General features: G+C 36.6%; 2 protein-coding genes across 2 annotated transcripts in view; one reads left to right on the forward strand and one right to left on the reverse strand.

Annotated features, from left to right (window-relative positions):
- LOC121368946 overlaps positions 1–1,089 on the reverse strand; it is a 2,464-nt gene extending 1,375 nt beyond the window's left edge. The window contains exons 1-2 of the mRNA XM_041493710.1: positions 424–1,089; positions 1–70 (exon numbers count right to left, since the gene is read on the reverse strand). The exon at positions 1–70 is cut by the window's left edge and continues 46 nt beyond it. Coding sequence (XP_041349644.1) covers positions 1–70; positions 424–574 — 221 coding nt within the window. The 5' untranslated portion in view covers positions 575–1,089. The remainder of the gene's footprint in view (positions 71–423) is intronic.
- A 3,934-nt stretch (positions 1,090–5,023) lies between these two features.
- LOC121369368 (mannose-1-phosphate guanyltransferase beta-like) overlaps positions 5,024–21,464 on the forward strand; it is a 33,409-nt gene continuing 16,968 nt past the window's right edge. The window contains exons 1-5 of the mRNA XM_041494413.1: positions 5,024–5,127; positions 9,977–10,115; positions 11,839–11,919; positions 12,588–12,636; positions 14,168–14,310. Of these exons, the coding sequence (XP_041350347.1) occupies positions 9,987–10,115; positions 11,839–11,919; positions 12,588–12,636; positions 14,168–14,310 (402 nt within the window). The 5' untranslated portion in view covers positions 5,024–5,127; positions 9,977–9,986. The remainder of the gene's footprint in view (positions 5,128–9,976; positions 10,116–11,838; positions 11,920–12,587; positions 12,637–14,167; positions 14,311–21,464) is intronic.

Raw genomic sequence — 21,464 nt, forward strand, 5'->3', positions numbered from 1 at the left:
ATAACCTGACCCGTAGTTTTCAGACACTCGTTTCTAGCGAGGTACGTGATTCTTTCGCTGGTCCAGCTAGCTGAAACATTGAATACGTACGGTTATTAAGAGTTAATTCTGCTCTTTGTTTAAGAGTATGCCAGGAAACACATTACCGCCACAATACCGAATAGCAGCATTGTTACACTCTGGCGTAGCCAGGGTGATGGAACCAAGTAACCCGCACCAGCAACTTTACCAAACAATAATTAAAGTAAACGCCATGAGTCGATCCACGGGGACCACATCATTTGCTAAATCTGCTACATTATTGTAAAATTTAATGTTTCTAATTAGGAGAAGGCCTCATAAGTTGTATATAAACATTAAATGCAGTAAAATATATGCTTTTAATCGGAAAAACAAAATCAGAGTAATGAACATGAAACTCACGGGTTTTGAATGCGTCTACGAACGCCTCCGTAACGCACACGCAGGTTCCGTACGGCAGTCGTCTGTCCGTCAAAGAAAGAGTTACCGGGGTTAAAAACAAAACACAAAAAATACTCCACATGGTGGCGGGTCTGTCTGCAAGACGTTTCATTTGCTCAAAGGGCCGATCACTGTTAAATACAGGCTTATATTCACCCCGTTATCTCACATCCTTTCTTCTTGGTAAACACAGGCGGCAGAGCTTAATACCTGCAATACGTCAGCATGTCAATTTTTAGGTAATTTATTTCACTTTTCGGAAGTAATGTGCTATTTTAATCTGTTTTAAAAGTCACTCAGATTTCTTTATATAAATTTGTGAATGTTAACAACGATTGTGCGACCAAGCCTACAGATTCTCTATTTGGAAAAACAAACTTGGTGAAGAGACACTCCTAAACACGTGGCGCTTGTACAGGCATGGCGGAGCGGATGGGGGAGGAGGGCTGGGGGCTCTATCCCCCTCCCAATAATTCTGAATAAAAATATTATTGGAAGTACATTTTAAGGCAGAGATGAATTTTACTTGTAGAATGCAAGAAATTGCATTTCAGGACATCTAGTTTTCAAACTTTTACGGGGAAGCATACCACCGAACCTCCTAGAAACTTTGCTTTGCACCCTCGATGTCAGTCAGCCCCCCCCCCCCCCACTTCCGCCGTCAGTTTCCATTGGTAGCAAGGGATCTTTTGTATGCAGCATCCTACACAGCTTTGATAGCGTTTAGCTCAAGGTTATTGTCATAGTTTAATAAAAATTGATTCATAGCTGCATCTGTGAATGTTCATCTCAATGTTTGTTTAAAAATATCAAATTTATTAAATTAAAATGATTTTGGGGTTGTTTTTTATTGAAAGTATAATAATAATAATAATAATAATAATAATAATTATTATTATTTTATTTTATTTTTTTCCATTTTTACATGCATTGAGATGAGGAGATACATTTACTTTCGCGGAATTCTTTTAATTCTAACAGATCACCAGTTGCATTATATTGTATAGATTGTTGATAATCTAATCTAAATGATTAAATATTTTTAAAAAAAACCCTCGAAATTGTACCTATAATACGGGCACGCATGCCCGTAGGCACATGTGAAATGGTGGGGTACACGATATAACAGGACCCCTACTGTACACTTTCCAATCGGTTTATATATACATATATATATATATATATATATATGTAGTAAATGTTTTAGTCCTCAAATGGTAGGACACAGCTCCCCCCCCCCCCCCCCCCCCCCCCTCCACACAAACATAGATTTACTAAGAAAGGAAAGGAATGTATGACGAGCGCGATTGATCCTGCGACTCGGGGCACGAAACAATTTACGATTATTCATAAGTACGAGCGCTCGCCTGGGGTGCTTGCGTCGCAGGATCGAACCTCCTCTATGGATCCATTAACCGATTAAGGGTTTCTCGTTCCAACCAGTGCACAACAAGTCCGTGGTATGTGCTATCCTGTCTTTGGGAAGTGCATATAAAAGAGTCCTTGCTGTTAAAAGAAAAATGTAAATGGTTTCCTTTGATGACTTAGTCAGAATTGTCAACTGTTTGACATCCAATAGCCGATGGTTAATCAATGTGCTCTAGTGGTGTCGTTAAACAAAACAAACTTCAACTTTAACGTCACAAATTTAACAGCAAACCCAATCGCTAGGTGCCGTTTGTTTTGTCGTAAAGTATAGCTGTGTGTTTTAGTCACCACACCCACTGTAGTACAGAGTTAATCCACGTTTGACATTTACTATGTATAAGATTGACATATTATTAAAACATCTACACCCAACGCCTGTACCGTGGATAAACTGACTTTTATACTGCTTCTAATTCACTGATTAAGAGCAATATAATATATATTGTCGAACCATTAGTTATTATTAACCAAGGGTACATGTACATGTACTGATATGTAAAGTGACGCGTACACGTACGAACTGCTATCACCATGGATGCGTTACAAGACGAAATGAGTCATACTAAAAGTTACGTACCCTCCCCAATAATTTTCTCGGTATCACCTTCTTTCTCGACACCTTTCCCCTTATGTCTAGTCTATAGCTTCTCTGTGTCTGTTGTGACTATTGTGTTGTGTACTGTATCCCGTGTACTGCCTATTATATATCGCACGTACTGCATTTGTTTCAAGATGAATGAATGAATGAATGTTTAACGACACCCCAGCACGAAAAATACATCGGCTATTGGGTGTCAAACTATGATAAACGCAAATCTAAAGCGATGATCAACATCAATACAAAAATTCAACAGTTAAATAAAAACACAGTGTAAAGAACTGTGCAAAAATACAAATATCACAGATAGATACTGACTTTTACTCAAAATTTCAATTGTATCTCGAAGAAAACAAGGGGATCTGTGCTGTATTGGCCATTCTCAAAGAGAATGTTATACCTCTGCACCACGGTGAGGTTACAGCACACGCAGGGGCATTTGTTTCAAAGTCTTCCGGCTGTGTTCATGACGGGTGCCACCGGTGGGGCAAGGTATTTTCAGCTTTCGGGAACACCTTCCCCAAGTTTAGCCAGCAAACGTTTCGCTAACGTTTGCGAACTATTTGGTTGGTTCCCGACGTAACCATTTTGGTTTATCGTGAAGGGCACTCACCTGTCTAGCGGACGTTTAAACGTTTTCTATTTGGTCTGGCTGAACTCTTCCCAGCTATCATCATTGTCCATTCGCTAGTGCATGTCATTACGACTGTTTAAATATCCATTGAAGTCTGCCTTAATTGTGTAGGTTTAGATTTGTCAAACCAGTCTTAGCAATCCTCATACAGACTAACATTAATAGAAAAGATGTACTTAGTAACTAATATATCGTTCTTGGGATGGTAGTCCTCCTATAAACCAAACAATGCCATGGCAGTGATTCATGTACAGGCTGTTCATGATCTTGTCGACGCTTCCCTTTGTCTCTAGCTTGCGCAGATATACAATGTTGATATGATAACTATTTTGTCGTTCTGACTGACATTGTAGCGATTCACGTCACCTTTACCGATATTTGTTAAAGAACTAAGCACGCAAAACGAAGATATTTGTTTTTAGAATGTTGACTATAATATTTGTTAACTTAATCTTCTCACCAGCAATAAAGCTAGACAATATAAACACTTAAAGTACCTTATATAAGCCATAATATTCATGACGATTACGAATCTGCCATTATCACATTTAATATCGTATCTCTGCACAAGAGAGAATCCACGTGCTTTGTTTGTAAAATGAGAACCGGTGCGCCAGTACTAGAATTAAACATGCATGATCGTAGTTGAAAATTTCACATTTCTCTATTATTAGCCTACATTTAATTGTGATTACCCCCAAAGCAAACAAAACCACCCCCCCCCAACAAAAAACCCCCACAAAAAAACACCAACAACAAAAAACAAACAACAAAACAAACACCCCACAAAAACAACAACAAAAAACCCCAAACAAACAAAAACAAAAGCCCCAAACAAACAACATCCAAACAAACAATAAAATAAACCTACACATTAATCGACATCACGCATGAATAAGTGTTTAACTAAATAACTCGATAAAATACAAATTGTAATGTGCTCACAGTAGATTCCCCAAGAATATACAGCTAAATAAAGAATATACATGAGTGGCCGTCACACACCATTTATCTCACAACGAGTTGTTTTAAAATGTCGAAAGCGAGTTTCATACGTTTTTAGACAATGAGTTGCGAAATAAATGGTATCTATACGAACACGAATGTATTATTCCATTTCTTACATATCCTCAAAACCAGGTTTTAAGCAAATTAAAAAAAAAATCGACTAAAAGTTATTTACAGCCGTTGCACTTGTAGCTAACTTACACGTCACAGACCCATGATTGTCAGGTTAACTATACGTCACAGTGTAATCGATTTCCATCGTGTAGTTTTTCATTGGATATATGGCAGTGGTGACCTGGTCATCACCTAGGAGCAGCCAGTCGTATGTCTTGAAATGGTTAACACACGTACATGTGTAAACAACCATGTGCTATCCAATTTATATATATATATATATATATATATATATATATATATATATATATATATAATAATAATAATAATAATAATAATAAAAAAAAAATAATAACTCATGGTGTTTTCACCAACGGGTGTTTAATAAAAATAAATATTACACACGAAGAAGACATAAACGCCATTAAAATAACCCGGCCTACACAGACAGTTATATATTCATAAGCACTCCACTTTCCTCAACTATAAGGTGACTAATAAATAAATAAATAAATACGTGTATGTGTATGCGTTGCCCCTCCTCAGTTGAAAATCGAATTAATTACTATCCCCCTCCTCTCAGTTAATGTCATCTTTTAATGAGACTGTTCAAAATATGTTTTACATATGATAAAGGTTGTTTAGCTTACACTTTCCTTTTTTTTAGTATAATGTTTTACAACTTCTTAATTTAAACCCGTGTCTATTTGTTAAAATAAAACTTTATCTTCTCTTACATATTTAAGACCGGTATGGTATGAAAACATTACGGATCACAGAACAGTTTTGATAGGTATTCGAAGGTGTGGTGTGTACTTCCGGTTTGTCAGACGAGTCGTGTCGTGGCATGGTTGGTTTGTTTATGTTTGTTCTGCTAGAAGATGTAAGTTTCTAAGGTTACCTGTAGTTAACATTTATAATTTCCAAGCATCTTTGAGAAGAGACAAAACAACTCTAATACAAAAGTTAACCTAGAGCCATGGGCGTATGGGGACTCTTTGATTTAGGAATCCGGGTCGTTCCGCCCTTATTCCTATTCGCCCCCGAGTCGTTTCGCCCTTATTCCCGTTCGCCCCGAGTCATTTCGCCCTTAGAATGAGTCGTTTCGTCCTCCATTATTTTAAAACATTTTAATAACAAAATACGCATTATTTTAATAACAAGGACAACAACAATGCCATAAAACAGCTTGTAACTTGAATATTGTTGAGTTATAATGTACTGGCGACTTCGCTAAACAGACATGCAACACAGAAGTAAATATGGCGATCTCGCCACAGCGTGTCCCAACACAAAACTAGTAGTATAAGTGGTATAACCCTGTAGTTTTGGCACCAAAACATATTGATAATGACAGTTGATATATACTATAATATATGTTGTAATATATGTCTTCTAGCAAGTCTAATATGTATGATAACTTCGCCTAACGATGAAAATAAGTCCTGGCAAACTCGCCAGGGCGAGATCGACGTGGGGCGAGATCGACATACTTCATATATAGCATACAACAAGCATTTTTTAAATGTAAACTGAAGCAAATGGACCTTTTAATATTTCATCAGCATAGATGTAAACATGACACGTCAATGGATATTACAGAGGCCAATTTCGCAAATTTGCAAAAAAGCGGTTCCCCCCCCCCCCCCCCCCCACACACACACCAAAGCACTTTATAACTAATATGTCCTATCGACAATATCATTGTGTAGGCTAGTCTTTATACTTATTAATATAAAATACATCAGGCCCATAGGAACTGGGATGGTGTAAGGGGAGGGGTTCTTTAAACTATTGCACATAATAACATATACATATAAATGGTGTTTATGGTTGATAAAGGGTTACAAATTGAGGAGCGGTTATAGAATCTGTCTGCCACTAATCCTTCTGTAAAAAGGATTTTTTGGTGGGGATTCTTAAAAAAAGTGGCGCATGGGTTTTTGCGGGGGGAAAAAAAAGAAAAGAAAATTATTTATTTAGAAAAAAAAAAAAAAAAAAAAATATGGACATCAAGACTTATTGGGGGGGCCAGCCCCCCTTGCTAACCCTAATCACTCTGTAGCCGTGTAGGCTATCAACACTCCTCTGTAACAATCGACTGACAAAGTTCCTAAATTAAAATAAAGTAAAACAGAAAATCACTCGACCCTATGTTCCTAAAACAAACTAAACCCTAACCGTTCCTGAAATAAAACACAAAATAACGCAAAGTTCCTAAAATAAAATAAAATAGAAATTAATATTGGCTTTATTTTAGTAATTGTCAGAGTAGTTAAAATTATCGAAAATTACATATTCGTTATTTAATGTATAGTAAATGGTTGTATTTAGGTGGCGGACATATTCTATAACCGTATTCAAATTGATAATCTATATCTGATTTGCAACTAGAGTCACGTAAACAAATTTATTCATTATTCACAAACATAAACATGAGGGCGAAATGACCCTGTATAGAGGGCGAAAATACCCGGTATGGGGGCGAAACGACATGGGGCGATCGGGAATAAGGGCAAAACGACCTGATACCTTGATTTAGGGGGACTGGAGGGGTTGATTTGCCCGAAATTTTACCCAGATAAAAACTGCCAGAATTTTCCCCACTGTTTTGCCCGAATTTTGGGAGGCAATTGCACCCTTGTTTTGCATTATAAACAATAAATAATATTAACTTGGTGAAACCTACAAGTGAGTGCAAGTTTGCTAAATTAAATATGTTGTATTAATGTGGAGGTGGAGAGATCAGTGATAGAAATAAGCAGAATTACTATGGTTGATGACAGTCCCGTTTCGGACCCGTGTTTTGCCTTTGTACACAGTGAATATAACACATCTAACAGTATTTTTAAAATATGATATATTTAACAAAAGGTATTTTAAAATTATTTTCATCATTTAAAATTTAAATGTAATATATGTTGTCCAGAATTATGAAAAATAAAAACAAACTGACCTGTAAACAGTGTTGTCTGCTCGTTATATAATTTTGACAGGGGTCAAGGTTAGTAGACCAGTTTTAATTTTAATGTAGTGAAGCATTGTAATAATACAGCTAATTTTGAATTTGGATAATGTGGTGTTCCGATCATCGATTATAATCTAACATTGATTGGTTGGGGCTCTAGCGATGTGATGATCGATTTTGAAATTCATAATCAATTGTCCTGAAGTAAATATTTTCTTGCTCGTTGCCAGAATTTGTATTCATCAAATCCAGCATTTGTGGGCTATTATTATGTATGTTTCTTGATTTCCTACCTTTTGGGGCTATTCCACTATGTACTGGTAAATCTGTGTTCATTGACATTTATTTATTTTCGCATTTGCCATAAAGAATAAAACAAATACTGAGATTTTTTTATTATTAAAAAAAATCAAAATATTTGTTACATTCAAAAATTCTTATCATTCATTCACAATTGGGACCAAGAAAATATAAATTATTAGGCCTATTTAAGTACGAAACAAAAACTGGCTTCATTATAGAACAGTGCACAACCATATATGGTGGCAGCGAACTAAATCAAAACATGTCGAGCCAAATACAATAAAAAAACGGATAAATTATCCACAGATGATTACTACTAATACTAGTACTTTAGACATTTTAGATGATGATCATGATGATGACATATATACATGTATATATTTTTTTAAATAGGTGTATAGTTCCGAATTTGTCCGATCCTCTCCAAGTTCCTATACATTCTAACCGATTATATAATTGAATGTCGATTGATTAGTACTAACCGATTACAACCGATGATAAAATGGCAACCAATTCCCAACACTAGGATAATGTCGGTATTCCAATAACATCACTACATCTCCTCACAATAACAATAAACCGGGTACATGTTGTTTTCCTTTCCAGAATGCTGGAAAAATTCCAATGCAAAATTTCTATTCAGATTTTTTTTTGTAACATTACTAATGCACCTGAATGTGTTTGAAGAAAATCTTGTAATAAAAAAATTGTGCCATTTACGAAATATGGATTTCAAGTAAAATTACGGAGAGATATGCTATATTTATTGTGTATGAAGCCAAAACAAGGGTGTGAAAAGTGATCTTTCATCTGAAAAGTGACTACCTCACACTTTACTGTTTTTGTGAACTATAAATATGATTCAAATAACATTACTACATTGTCTCATTATTAATATTATGTGTACATAATTGAATTAGATCGTTGAAAAGGGACATTTTATGCTGTTCATGTATATTCCTTGGATCATGTTTATACTGCAGCAGTCCTTGGTTTTTGAAAATTACAGGCGAGTGAAAAATCGCACACCTCAATATGCTAATTACTCTCCAGAATAAATAAAATAGGCAGTGTAGCTGTGATTGGATTTTGACTGGTACGTCTACAGAATTGTCTATTAGACCAGTATTTATCGATTTGTTCAACAAAGAGAAATACCAGTTTAACGACAGCATGGAAGCCACTTCCATGTTTTTAATTTTTATTGTTTTAATAAAAGGACCTTCCTATCAGCTATGAAAAGTGTTGATTTTTGTAAACATTGGAAATATATATACACATGTATTTTATGTGCACTGTTTTTCACACTTGTCAGATTAAAATTATATGCGCTGTACGAGTGCGGTTGCACCCGCACACTGTAAAAAGCAAAGTCTGCTGCAGGATTATGGTGATCAGACAACATCCAATATTATGAATTTAATTTAAGTCTCAATATTTAACAAGAAAACATTCACAAAAGATGGGGTAAAAGTTAGTATTATTGGAGTACTTTTAGAATTCATAATAAATTAATTACAGAAAAAACCTAATTCTTCATTCTATACTGAAAGGCAAAAGTTATTATGACATGGATTGTTTGGAGTAATAAATTTGTGAATGAATTTGTAAACCAGAGAAAATACGCATGAAACAGCCAAAAGAAATGCAACCAAGCAGTTGTTGCAGTGATTGCATGCTTTGTGCAAGAAACATGAAATATTCGGGAGAAATCCTGTCCAGTGTTCACCATAAAAGGCCAGACATTCAGTTGCAAAACATTGCCACTCTGTGCAGCCTTCAGAAGTCCAGAAGTCAGAAAAACACTGTTAGTGAACTGTTTGATGCAATTTCATCATGTCATCACGCCTCAGTGAAAATAACAGATGGCGAGTCATAGGGATGCTTGAATCTGGGACGTCACACATCAATTTAATGTCCACAGAAACACCATATGGCACTTACGGCAATGATATCAACAAAACAACCAGGTCAGGGACCGTCCCTGTATGAGTGGCCTCAATGAGACGACGGTGCCAGGCCTGTGTCAATGCTCAAGGTGGACACACTCGCTACTGACTGTGTGAACTTCAGTCTGGACCCCCTCTAGTGATGTGGCTTATTTGCATATGGCAGGTGCACCCTTTTCATGGACTATTGCTTGTTTCCATACCTTCAGACACTTCTCATTCTATGTTATAACGTTTCATACACGGCAATAAAAACTTATCATCAATTATCTTTGTCTTTTGTGTGTCACAATAACTTTTGCCTTTTAGTATACAAAGTATAAATATCCCAATACGATGTCAGAATTGTAAATTCACACAAAAGGTACAAATGTAGATGGCACTAAATATCTTAAAATCCTACTCAAAATATTTAATTATTTGTAACATACATTTTGAAAGCTGTTAATGTAATTTATCTTTGTACATGCACTGAACATGATTCATTGTTAACACTACAGATTTCTTTTCAGAAACTACAAAATGAAAGCTTTAATTCTGGTTGGTGGCTATGGTACGAGGTTGCGACCACTGACCCTGAGCACACCGAAACCACTGGTGGACTTTGGGAACAAACCCATACTGCTACATCAAGTGGAAGCGCTCGTTGAGGTGAAACATTGACAACTTTTTAAATTTCTGTGTTTACAAGTTTTGGTATTAGTGTTTTCCATAGCTTGTTTTAACATATGCTGTGACACTATGCCTCAATAGTATACCACTATCTTGCCTTAATCAGTGCCATAATTAATTCTTGCATTGACAAATTTCCCTGTTATATATTTTTCCATTCATTTATTAAAGCAAGCACATTAATTACTTTGTTTTTTCATATATTTTTTTCAAATTCTTTATTATCCCCAGAAAATAGGTCATGTCAGGGTTGGAGAGCCCCAAATCATCACCTTACAATATTCTTCCTTTATACGTCTCACCAACACTGGGAATAGAACATTTGGCAATTGAATTTATTATGTGTTTTTGGTTTTTTTTTCCCCCAGACACACATGTAACAAGACAAACGTATACAGTTTTCTTTTTTTTTCAATTAATTTTTTGTCTTTAATGAACAAAAAGTGTTGTAAAAATGCTCCACGAGTGATTTTGTCTACCATGCTTTGACAAATGTCATGGGAAGACACTAGGTTAGAATAAAAACCAACCAGATTGGTACCTATTCATGAGTAGATTGAAGTATATTAATCTGTAAATTTATCATTCCAAAGTATTGTTTTCCATTTACATAGTCATTACAATTTTGTAAGAAGGCTGGATAGGACTTGGGTGATTCAGGATGAGTGGTTTGACAAGACGACACCAGCAAAACGTATATTATCAGTTATAAAATGTAGATTGTCAACTTATGTACATAGGTGATCAATAATAATTAGTTAGTTTATTCTGGTTATAGGTTGTTTTGAAATATTTTTTCAATGAGGTCTCCTGTATCATTACTTTTCTTTTTTATTGTTAGATGTGTGGAACTGATATTTCCAAATGGAGAGGACAGTATTTTATGCACACTAGCTAACATTGTTGTCTGTTAAATGCAGGCTTGTATCAAAAGTTTATTACAAACCAGGGATCAAAATAAGTTGAGAATGGTTGTTCAGGTTTCCAGGAGGTTACCACATATCATGAAAGTCAAGAACGGTGCTTTGTTCTAGAGCTGGGCTGTATACTGTATGTACTGTATTAGTATCATGTCAATACCGATTTACTGTACCGAACAAATCTCAAAATACCATAATTTAGGTTTTGAAAAAAAAATTCCCATCATTTACTAAAGCACTAACAATATATCTGATGAATGCAAAATGGTTGAAAAGAAGAGCGAATGGACATTGTTCTTCCTCAGAATCGACAGAAAAGCAGTTGAGCCTTGACTTGGGCCTGCATTTAAAGCCGAGTATACCAATAATACTGCTCAATATTGGCATCAGTATTGTGTCAGTACTGTATACCGTACCGATACCGAGGTAAATCACACCAAAGATACCGATACCGAACCTGAAATTTAAATACCGCCCAGCTCTACTTCATTCTCGACAAAATCTTATTGGACTAAAACTACACCTAAATTTTAATCAGTTGAGTGTTATTTAAATACCCATACAGTACCAGTACAATTGGCACAGTTATATGAATAAATAACAAAGTACTAGTGTATCTGTCAAGGTATTTTATAGTAATAGTGGAAATACTAATGTGTGTTAACCTATAGGTCACCCGATCTGTATTTTGTGGCAACTTGTACATGGGTTACCAGACACATTGCTCATTCAAATGCCTGTAAATGCATGTTAAATATAAAATACTTTTCTGTTGTGTACAGGCTGGAGTTAAACACATTATCCTAGCTGTGAGCTACCGAGCCGAACAGATGGAGAAGGAACTAGAAAATGTGGAGCATGAAGTACGTTCATTAAAATCTTTTAACACAGTGCTGTTCATTTAGAACTGTATTTATAGTAGTTTACACAATGGTTGTCACTTGTGAATTTACAAGCACCCAGAATTTACAAGCACCCATCAACTGTTACTGGCATGGAGGAACTTCGTTGCTGCCCTAAGTGCCACTAGGTATGACAGGAAATGATGATGATGATGTCATCAACTGTTATTTCATAGAACTCTGAATTTCATGGAAACAATAGTTTCTGATAGCGTGTCGGTAAAATCCCAGCACTGAAAGTCTTTTACCCATTAATAGTTTTTTGTTTGTTTAATGATACCACTAGATCATATTGATTTATTAAAAGTTGGCTATTTACCCATTATAATGTAACATGAGTACAAAAAAAAACCCATTTCTGCTGGGTTCTGGTTATAACAAGGCATGGAACCGATACACTGTTTCCCATAAAGTTTGAAATCCTAGAGCCTGATAGTGTACATTTTATCTTGTCATACTAACTGTGAGAAATAATGTGTGGTATTGTACATAAACATAAGCTGCAAAGCAATATATATGTATATGTAAAATATAAAATATGATCCCTGAATGTACTTAACATGGTGAAACTATATTTATGTGTTATATTTATTTGTGGTTTGTTTTTACCTGGGTATCTAATTTTTCAGCTTGGTGTGAAAATCACAATATCATTAGAGACAGAACCACTAGGAACAGGTGTGTAATATTATGTTTTTGCCATAATTATCACGAGAAAACTGAAGGTAGGCAATTAAAATACAGTTATCTCCTACTAGTTTTACATGTATTCAATACTTACAAAGTTACACTGATATAAATTAATATTGTTTTATTTTTTAATTTAATATTAGAAAGGTATCAGTATTTCTTCTTTCTTCTCTTTTTTTTTTTTTTAATTCATTATAGCACGGATAATTAAAATACAAAATTTATAAACTGTACATTTTACCAACTGCTTTTAAAGTAACTGTTTATTTAAGTATTGTCTGTTATTTCTTTTACATTCATTCGGGTATGAACAAAAAAAAATCATCCGTAAACTGTGAATCGGCAAAGCTGTTCTCACATAAGTTTGCAGATGATTTTTTTGTTCATACCCAGATGAACTTAAAAAAACATAACAGACAATACTTAAAATTAAATTTGAATCATACTTGCTAATATTAACACTAAAATCTCATACTTTATTTTGAATTATTTTTGGTCCATAAACAATAACACTCAATAAGATAACTTGCCCATATAAAATGACATGAGATATGATGTTCCCTGACGACGTAATTTTTTCTGTTCATCGACCAATGGGATGACATTATTTAAGAATTGACCACAATTATTTTTTGGTTCATGCAAGTATGAACCGAAAAAACTATTTGCACACTGTATGATCCCGCGTAGCATGAATCAAAAAATAATTGCGGTCAAATCTTATAATTAAATTTATATGCATACTTTAACAATACATAACTGAATTTATTTTGTTTAGCTTTAAATATGCCTGTAGTATTGTTTGTGTAAACTTCATTGATACTTATGTCGCGTAAGAATGCGAACGTTCATTCACTATTAGTTGAATCAGGTGATTTTTTTTTTAATGACATCATTTCCTCTAGCTGCTGTGCATTTTTACGGATCATTTAGTTAGGCCTATATTGGAAGGAATTGTCCTATTCGTGTTTAGTTTATATTTTATAAAAGGGAACGTGTCTAACATTTATGCTGTCGTTGGAACCGTTTAATTTTCGCCAACAGCTGTTGAACATCGTTTACAAGTACATGTAAGTTACAGATGTGAAGTTTCCTACATGATTTCTTTGGCCAACTACAGAGTCTTATGATTAGCAAACAGGCTTTTTTTGTGTATGTGTTTTGTTTTAATCAATGCGTATAGATCCATATGTCTACTCTGCTATAGCATTTTTGGGGGTCCATCAAGATATGAACGGGGGAAAAAAAGTACCTCGATCTGGACCAATCAGATTGCCGTAAAGTGTATAGATGCAAAGAAAATTTAATTATATTGTAATGAATATAATGGGAATTTAATTATAACATGATAATTAAAAACATATGAGTAAGTTTAGTATGTCTTTGAATTTATTGTTTTAATATTAGTTTTTTTAGATCACTAGATATTATTACAATAAAACAGTATTTTAACCATTATGCTTTACAAATTGAGAATATGATGTTTGAATAAGCCTTGTTTTTTGTGGGGTTTTTTCAGCGGGTCCTCTGGCCTTGGCAAAAGAACTTTTAACTCAAGATGATGATCCCTTCTTTGTTCTAAACAGTGACATTATTTGTGATTTCCCATTCAAGGACATGTTGTTGTTCCACAAACATCACGGCAAGGAGGGCACAATTGTGGTAAGCATTCTTTCTAATACGGTCTTCCTGTCATAGTGATTAATATAGCTACCATTCCACAAACATCACGGCAAGGAGGGCACAATTGTGGTAAGCATTCTTTCTCATAACGTCTTCCTGTCATAGTGATTAATATAGCTACCATTCCACAAACATCACGGCAAGGAGGGCACAATTGTGGTAAGCATTCTTTCTCATAACGTCTTCCTGTCATAGTGATTAATATAGCTACCATTCCACAAACATCACGGCAAGGAGGGCACAATTGTGGTAAGCATTCTTTCTCATACGGTCTTCCTGTCATAGTGATTAATATAGCTACCATTCCACAAACATCACGGCAAGGAGGGCACAATTGTGGTAAGCATTCTTTCTCATACGGTCTTCCTGTCATAGTGATTAATATAGCTACCATTCCACAAACATCACGGCAAGGAGGGCACAATTGTGGTAAGCATTCTTTCTCATAACGTCTTCCTGTCATAGTGATTAATATAGCTACCATTCCACAAACATCACGGCAAGGAGGGCACAATTGTGGTAAGCATTCTTTCTCATACGGTCTTCCTGTCATAGTGATTAATATAGCTACCATTCCACAAACATCACGGCAAGGAGGGCACAATTGTGGTAAGCATTCTTTCTCATAACGTCTTCCTGTCATAGTGATTAATATAGCTACCATTCCACAAACATCACGGCAAGGAGGGCACAATTGTGGTAAGCATTCTTTCTCATACGGTCTTCCTGTCATAGTGATTAATATAGCTACCATTCCACAAACATCACGGCAAGGAGGGCACAATTGTGGTAAGCATTCTTTCTCATAACGTCTTCCTGTCATAGTGATTAATATAGCTACCATTCCACAAACATCACGGCAAGGAGGGCACAATTGTGGTAAGCATTCTTTCTCATACGGTCTTCCTGTCATAGTGATTAATATAGCTACCATTCCACAAACATCACGGCAAGGAGGGCACAATTGTGGTAAGCATTCTTTCTCATACGGTCTTCCTGTCATAGTGATTAATATAGCTACCATTCCACAAACATCACGGCAAGGAAGGCACAATTGTGGTAAGCATTCTTTCTCATAACGTCTTCCTGTCATAGTGATTAATATAGCTACCATTCCACAAACATCACAGCAAGGAGGGCACAATTGTGGTAAGCATTCTTTCTCATAACGTCTTCCTGTCATAGTGATTAATATAGCTACCATTCCACAAACATCACGGCAAGGAGGTCACAATTGTGGTAAGCATTCTTTCTCATAACGTCTTCCTGTCATAGTGATTAATATAGCTACCATTCCACAAACTTCACGGCAAGGAGGGCACAATTGTGGTAAGCATTCTTTCTCATACGGTCTTCCTGTCATAGTGATTAATATAGCTACCATTCCACAAACATCACGGCAAGGAGGGCACAATTGTGGTAAGCATTCTTTCTCATAACGTCTTCCTGTCATAGTGATTAATAGAGCTACCATTCCACAAACATCACGGCAAGGAGGGCACAATTGTGGTAAGCATTCTTTCTCATACGGTCTTCCTGTCATAGTGATTAATATAGCTACCATTCCACAAACATCACGGCAAGGAGGGCACAATTGTGGTAAGCATTCTTTCTCATACGGTCTTCCTGTCATAGTGATTAATATAGCTACCATTCCACAAACATCACGGCAAGGAAGGCACAATTGTAGTAAGCATTCTTTCTCATAACGTCTTCCTGTCATAGTGATTAATATAGCTACCATTCCACAAACATCACGGCAAGGAGGGCACAATTGTGGTAAGCATTCTTTCTCATACGGTCTTCCTGTCATAGTGATTAATATAGCTACCATTCCACAAACATCACGGCAAGGAGGGCACAATTGTGGTAAGCATTCTTTCTCATACGGTCTTCCTGTCATAGTGATTAATATAGCTACCATTCCACAAACATCACGGCAAGGAGGGCACAATTGTGGTAAGCATTCTTTCTCATAACGTCTTCCTGTCATAGTGATTAATATAGCTACCATTCCACAAACATCACGGCAAGGAGGGCACAATTGTGGTAAGCATTCTTTCTCATAACGTCTTCCTGTCATAGTGATTAATATAGCTACCATTCCACAAACATCACGGCAAGGAGGGCACAATTGTGGTAAGCATTCTTTCTCATAACGTCTTCCTGTCATAGTGATTAATATAGCTACCATTCCACAAACATCACGGCAAGGAGGGCACAATTGTGGTAAGCATTCTTTCTCATACGGTCTTCCTGTCATAGTGATTAATATAGCTACCATTCCACAAACATCACGGCAAGGAGGGCACAATTGTGGTAAGCATTCTTTCTCATACGGTCTTCCTGTCATAGTGATTAATATAGCTACCATTCCACAAACATCACGGCAAGGAGGGCACAATTGTGGTAAGCATTCTTTCTCATACGGTCTTCCTGTCATAGTGATTAATATAGCTACCATTCCACAAACATCACGGCAAGGAGGGCACAATTGTGGTAAGCATTCTTTCTCATAATGTCTTCCTGTCATAGTGATTAATATAGCTACCATTCCACAAACATCACGGCAAGGAGGGCACAATTGTGGTAAGCATTCTTTCTCATACGTCTTCCTGTCATAGTGATTAATATAGCTACCATTCCACAAACATCACGGCAAGGAGGGCACAATTGTGGTAAGCATTCTTTCTCATACGGTCTTCCTGTCATAGTGATTAATATAGCTACCATTCCACAAACATCACGGCAAGGAGGGCACAATTGTGGTAAGCATTCTTTCTCATACGGTCTTCCTGTCATAGTGATTAATATAGCTACCATTCCACAAACATCACGGCAAGGAGGGCACAATTGTGGTAAGCATTCTTTCTCATAACGTCTTCCTGTCATAGTGATTAATATAGCTACCATTCCACAAACATCACGGCAAGGAGGGCACAATTGTGGTAAGCATTCTTTCTCATACGTCTTCCTGTCATAGTGATTAATATAGCTACCATTCCACAAACATCACGGCAAGGAGGGCACAATTGTGGTAAGCATTCTTTCTCATACGGTCTTCCTGTCATAGTGATTAATATAGCTACCATTCCACAAACATCACGGCAAGGAGGGCACAATTGTGGTAAGCATTCTTTCTCATAACGTCTTCCTGTCATAGTGATTAATATAGCTACCATTCCACAAACATCACGGCAAGGAGGGCACAATTGTGGTAAGCATTCTTTCTCATACGGTCTTCCTGTCATAGTGATTAATATAGCTACCATTCCACAAACATCACGGCAAGGAGGGCACAATTGTGGTAAGCATTCTTTCTCATACGGTCTTCCTGTCATAGTGATTAATATAGCTACCATTCCACAAACATCACGGCAAGGAGGGCACAATTGTGGTAAGCATTCTTTCTCATACGGTCTTCCTGTCATAGTGATTAATATAGCTACCATTCCACAAACATCACGGCAAGGAGGGCACAATTGTGGTAAGCATTCTTTCTCATACGGTCTTCCTGTCATAGTGATTAATATAGCTACCATTCCACAAACATCACGGCAAGGAGGGCACAATTGTGGTAAGCATTCTTTCTCATACGGTCTTCCTGTCATAGTGATTAATATAGCTACCATTCCACAAACATCACGGCAAGGAGGGCACAATTGTGGTAAGCATTCTTTCTCATACGGTCTTCCTGTCATAGTGATTAATATAGCTACCATTCCACAAACATCACGGCAAGGAGGGCACAATTGTGGTAAGCATTCTTTCTCATGTCTTCCTGTCATAGTGATTAATATAGCTACCATTCCACAAACATCACGGCAAGGAGGGCACAATTGTGGTAAGCATTCTTTCTCATACGGTCTTCCTGTCATAGTGATTAATATAGCTACCATTCCACAAACATCACGGCAAGGAGGGCACAATTGTGGTAAGCATTCTTTCTCATACGGTCTTCCTGTCATAGTGATTAATATAGCTACCATTCCACAAACATCACGGCAAGGAGGGCACAATTGTGGTAAGCATTCTTTCTCATACGGTCTTCCTGTCATAGTGATTAATATAGCTACCATTCCACAAACATCACGGCAAGGAGGGCACAATTGTGGTAAGCATTCTTTCTCATACGGTCTTCCTGTCATAGTGATTAATATAGCTACCATTCCACAAACATCACGGCAAGGAGGGCACAATTGTGGTAAGCATTCTTTCTCATAACGTCTTCCTGTCATAGTGATTAATATAGCTACCATTCCACAAACATCACGGCAAGGAGGGCACAATTGTGGTAAGCATTCTTTCTCATACGGTCTTCCTGTCATAGTGATTAATATAGCTACCATTCCACAAACATCACGGCAAGGAGGGCACAATTGTGGTAAGCATTCTTTCTCATACGGTCTTCCTGTCATAGTGATTAATATAGCTACCATTCCACAAACATCACGGCAAGGAAGGCACAATTGTGGTAAGCATTCTTTCTCATAACGTCTTCCTGTCATAGTGATTAATATAGCTACCATTCCACAAACATCACGGCAAGGAGGGCACAATTGTGGTAAGCATTCTTTCTCATACGGTCTTCCTGTCATAGTGATTAATATAGCTACCATTCCACAAACATCACGGCAAGGAGGTCACAATTGTGGTAAGCATTCTTTCTCATAACGTCTTCCTGTCATAGTGATTAATATAGCTACCATTCCACAAACATCACGGCAAGGAGGGCACAATTGTGGTAAGCATTCTTTCTCATACGGTCTTCCTGTCATAGTGATTAATATAGCTACCATTCCACAAACATCACGGCAAGGAGGGCACAATTGTGGTAAGCATTCTTTCTCATAACGTCTTCCTGTCATAGTGATTAATATAGCTACCATTCCACAAACATCACGGCAAGGAGGGCACAATTGTGGTAAGCATTCTTTCTCATAACGTCTTCCTGTCATAGTGATTAATATAGCTACCATTCCACAAACATGGCAAGGAGGGCACAATTGTGGTAAGCATTCTTTCTCATACGGTCTTCCTGTCATAGTGATTAATATAGCTACCATTCCACAAACATCACGGCAAGGAGGGCACAATTGTGGTAAGCATTCTTTCTCATATGGTCTTCCTGTCATAGTGATTAATATAGCTACCATTCCACAAACATGGCAAGGAGGGCACAATTGTGGTAAGCATTCTTTCTCATAAGTGGCGGGACGTACATGTAGCCCAGTGATAAAGCTTTCGCTTGATGCACGGTCGGTCTAGGATCGATCCCTGTCTGTGGACCCATTAGGCTATTTATCGTTCCAGCCAGTGCTCCACAACTGGTGTAACAAAGACTGTGGTATGTACTATCCTGTCTGTGGAATGGTGCATATAATATTATAAAAGATCCCTTGCTGCTAATCGAAAAGAGTAGCCCATGAAGTGGCGACAGTGGGTTTCCTCTCTTAGTATCTGTGTGGTCCTTAAATATATTTCTGACGCCATATAACCGTAAATAAAATGTGTTGAGTGTGTTGTTAAATAAAACACATTTCTCATATGGTCTTCCTGTCATAGTGATTAACACAACTACCACAGTAAAATATTCTCTTTTTTTGGTTTAATAAAGTATTATTGACAGATAATGTTAATATTTTAATATTAAAATTGATATACATGTAATGAATATTTATTCCCAGCATCAGAGGAATTGGGGGTAGGGGGGGGGGGGGGGGTGGCATACATGTAAAGAATAAATAGATATTCATTTTGACATTTCAAAGTTGGAAGTTGCTTAGGGACATGTTCCCCAAAAGCAAATTTGAATGCTTTGTGTGCATTAATGGTCATTTCAAATTGGGATTTTGAATATTTTAAAAGGGGGTTTTGGGGGAACATAAATATAAAAATGGAGGCATACCTCCATGCCTTGTAGCCGTGATTGGAAATAGTCATTGTAAGGCAATGTTTTATGATAAATAGTAAACAATGTTTGGCTATTGGAATATCTCTATCAAATGTTTCTTTTTTAACCCACACTCGCTAGTATGAAATTAATGATTTATATGATATGTTTGTGAAGTGTTGTATGTATTTACATAATATGTTTGTGAAGTGTTGCCTGTATTTACAGGTCACTAATTTTTTAACTTTATTAGATAATTTGGCGAAATGTTCTGCTGACCCAGAGCTAGCCCTGCTAAAGTAGACGACAGTGGGTTTCCTCTCTAGTATCTGTGTGGTCCTTAAATATATTTCTGACGCATATAACCGTAAATAAAATGTGTTGAGTGTGTTGTTAAATAAAACCCTGCTAAAGTAGACGAACCCTCTAAGTATGGTGGTGTTGTCTATGATTTTTATTATGTGTTATCTGTATTTACAGGTCACGAAAGTAGACGAACCCTCTAAGTATGGTGTTGTTGTCTATGATTTTTATTATGTGTTATCTGTATTTACAGGTCACGAAAGTAGACGAACCCTCTAAGTATGGTGGTGTTGTCTATGATTTTTATTATGTGTTATCTGTATTTACAGGTCACGAAAGTAGACGAACCCTCTAAGTATTGTGGTGTTGTCTATGATTTTTATTATGTGTTATCTGTATTTACAGGTCATGAAAGTAGACGAACCCTCTAAGTATGGTGGTGTTGTCTATGATTTTTATTATGTGTTATCTGTATTTACAGGTCACGAAAGTAGACGAACCCTCTAAGTATGGTGGTGTTGTCTATGATTTTTATTATGTTTATGAAGTGTTATCTGTATTTACAGGTCACGAAAGTAGACGAACCCTCTAAGTATGGTGTTGTTGTCTATGATTTTTATTATGTGTTATCTGTATTTACAGGTCACGAAAGTAGACGAACCCTCTAAGTATGGTGTTGTTGTCTATGATTTTTATTATGTGTTATCTGTATTTACAGGTCACGAAAGTAGACGAACCCTCTAAGTATGGTGGTGTTGTCTATGATTTTTATTATGTTTATGAAGTGTTATCTGTATTTACAGGTCACGAAAGTAGACGAACCCTCTAAGTATGGTGGTGTTGTCTATGATTTTTATTATGTGTTATCTGTATTTACAGGTCACGAAAGTAGACGAACCCTCTAAGTATGGTGGTGTTGTCTATGATTTTTATTATG

Source organism: Gigantopelta aegis, chromosome 3 (assembly GCF_016097555.1).
Source record: "Gigantopelta aegis isolate Gae_Host chromosome 3, Gae_host_genome, whole genome shotgun sequence".
NCBI lineage: Eukaryota > Metazoa > Mollusca > Gastropoda > Neomphalida > Peltospiridae > Gigantopelta > Gigantopelta aegis.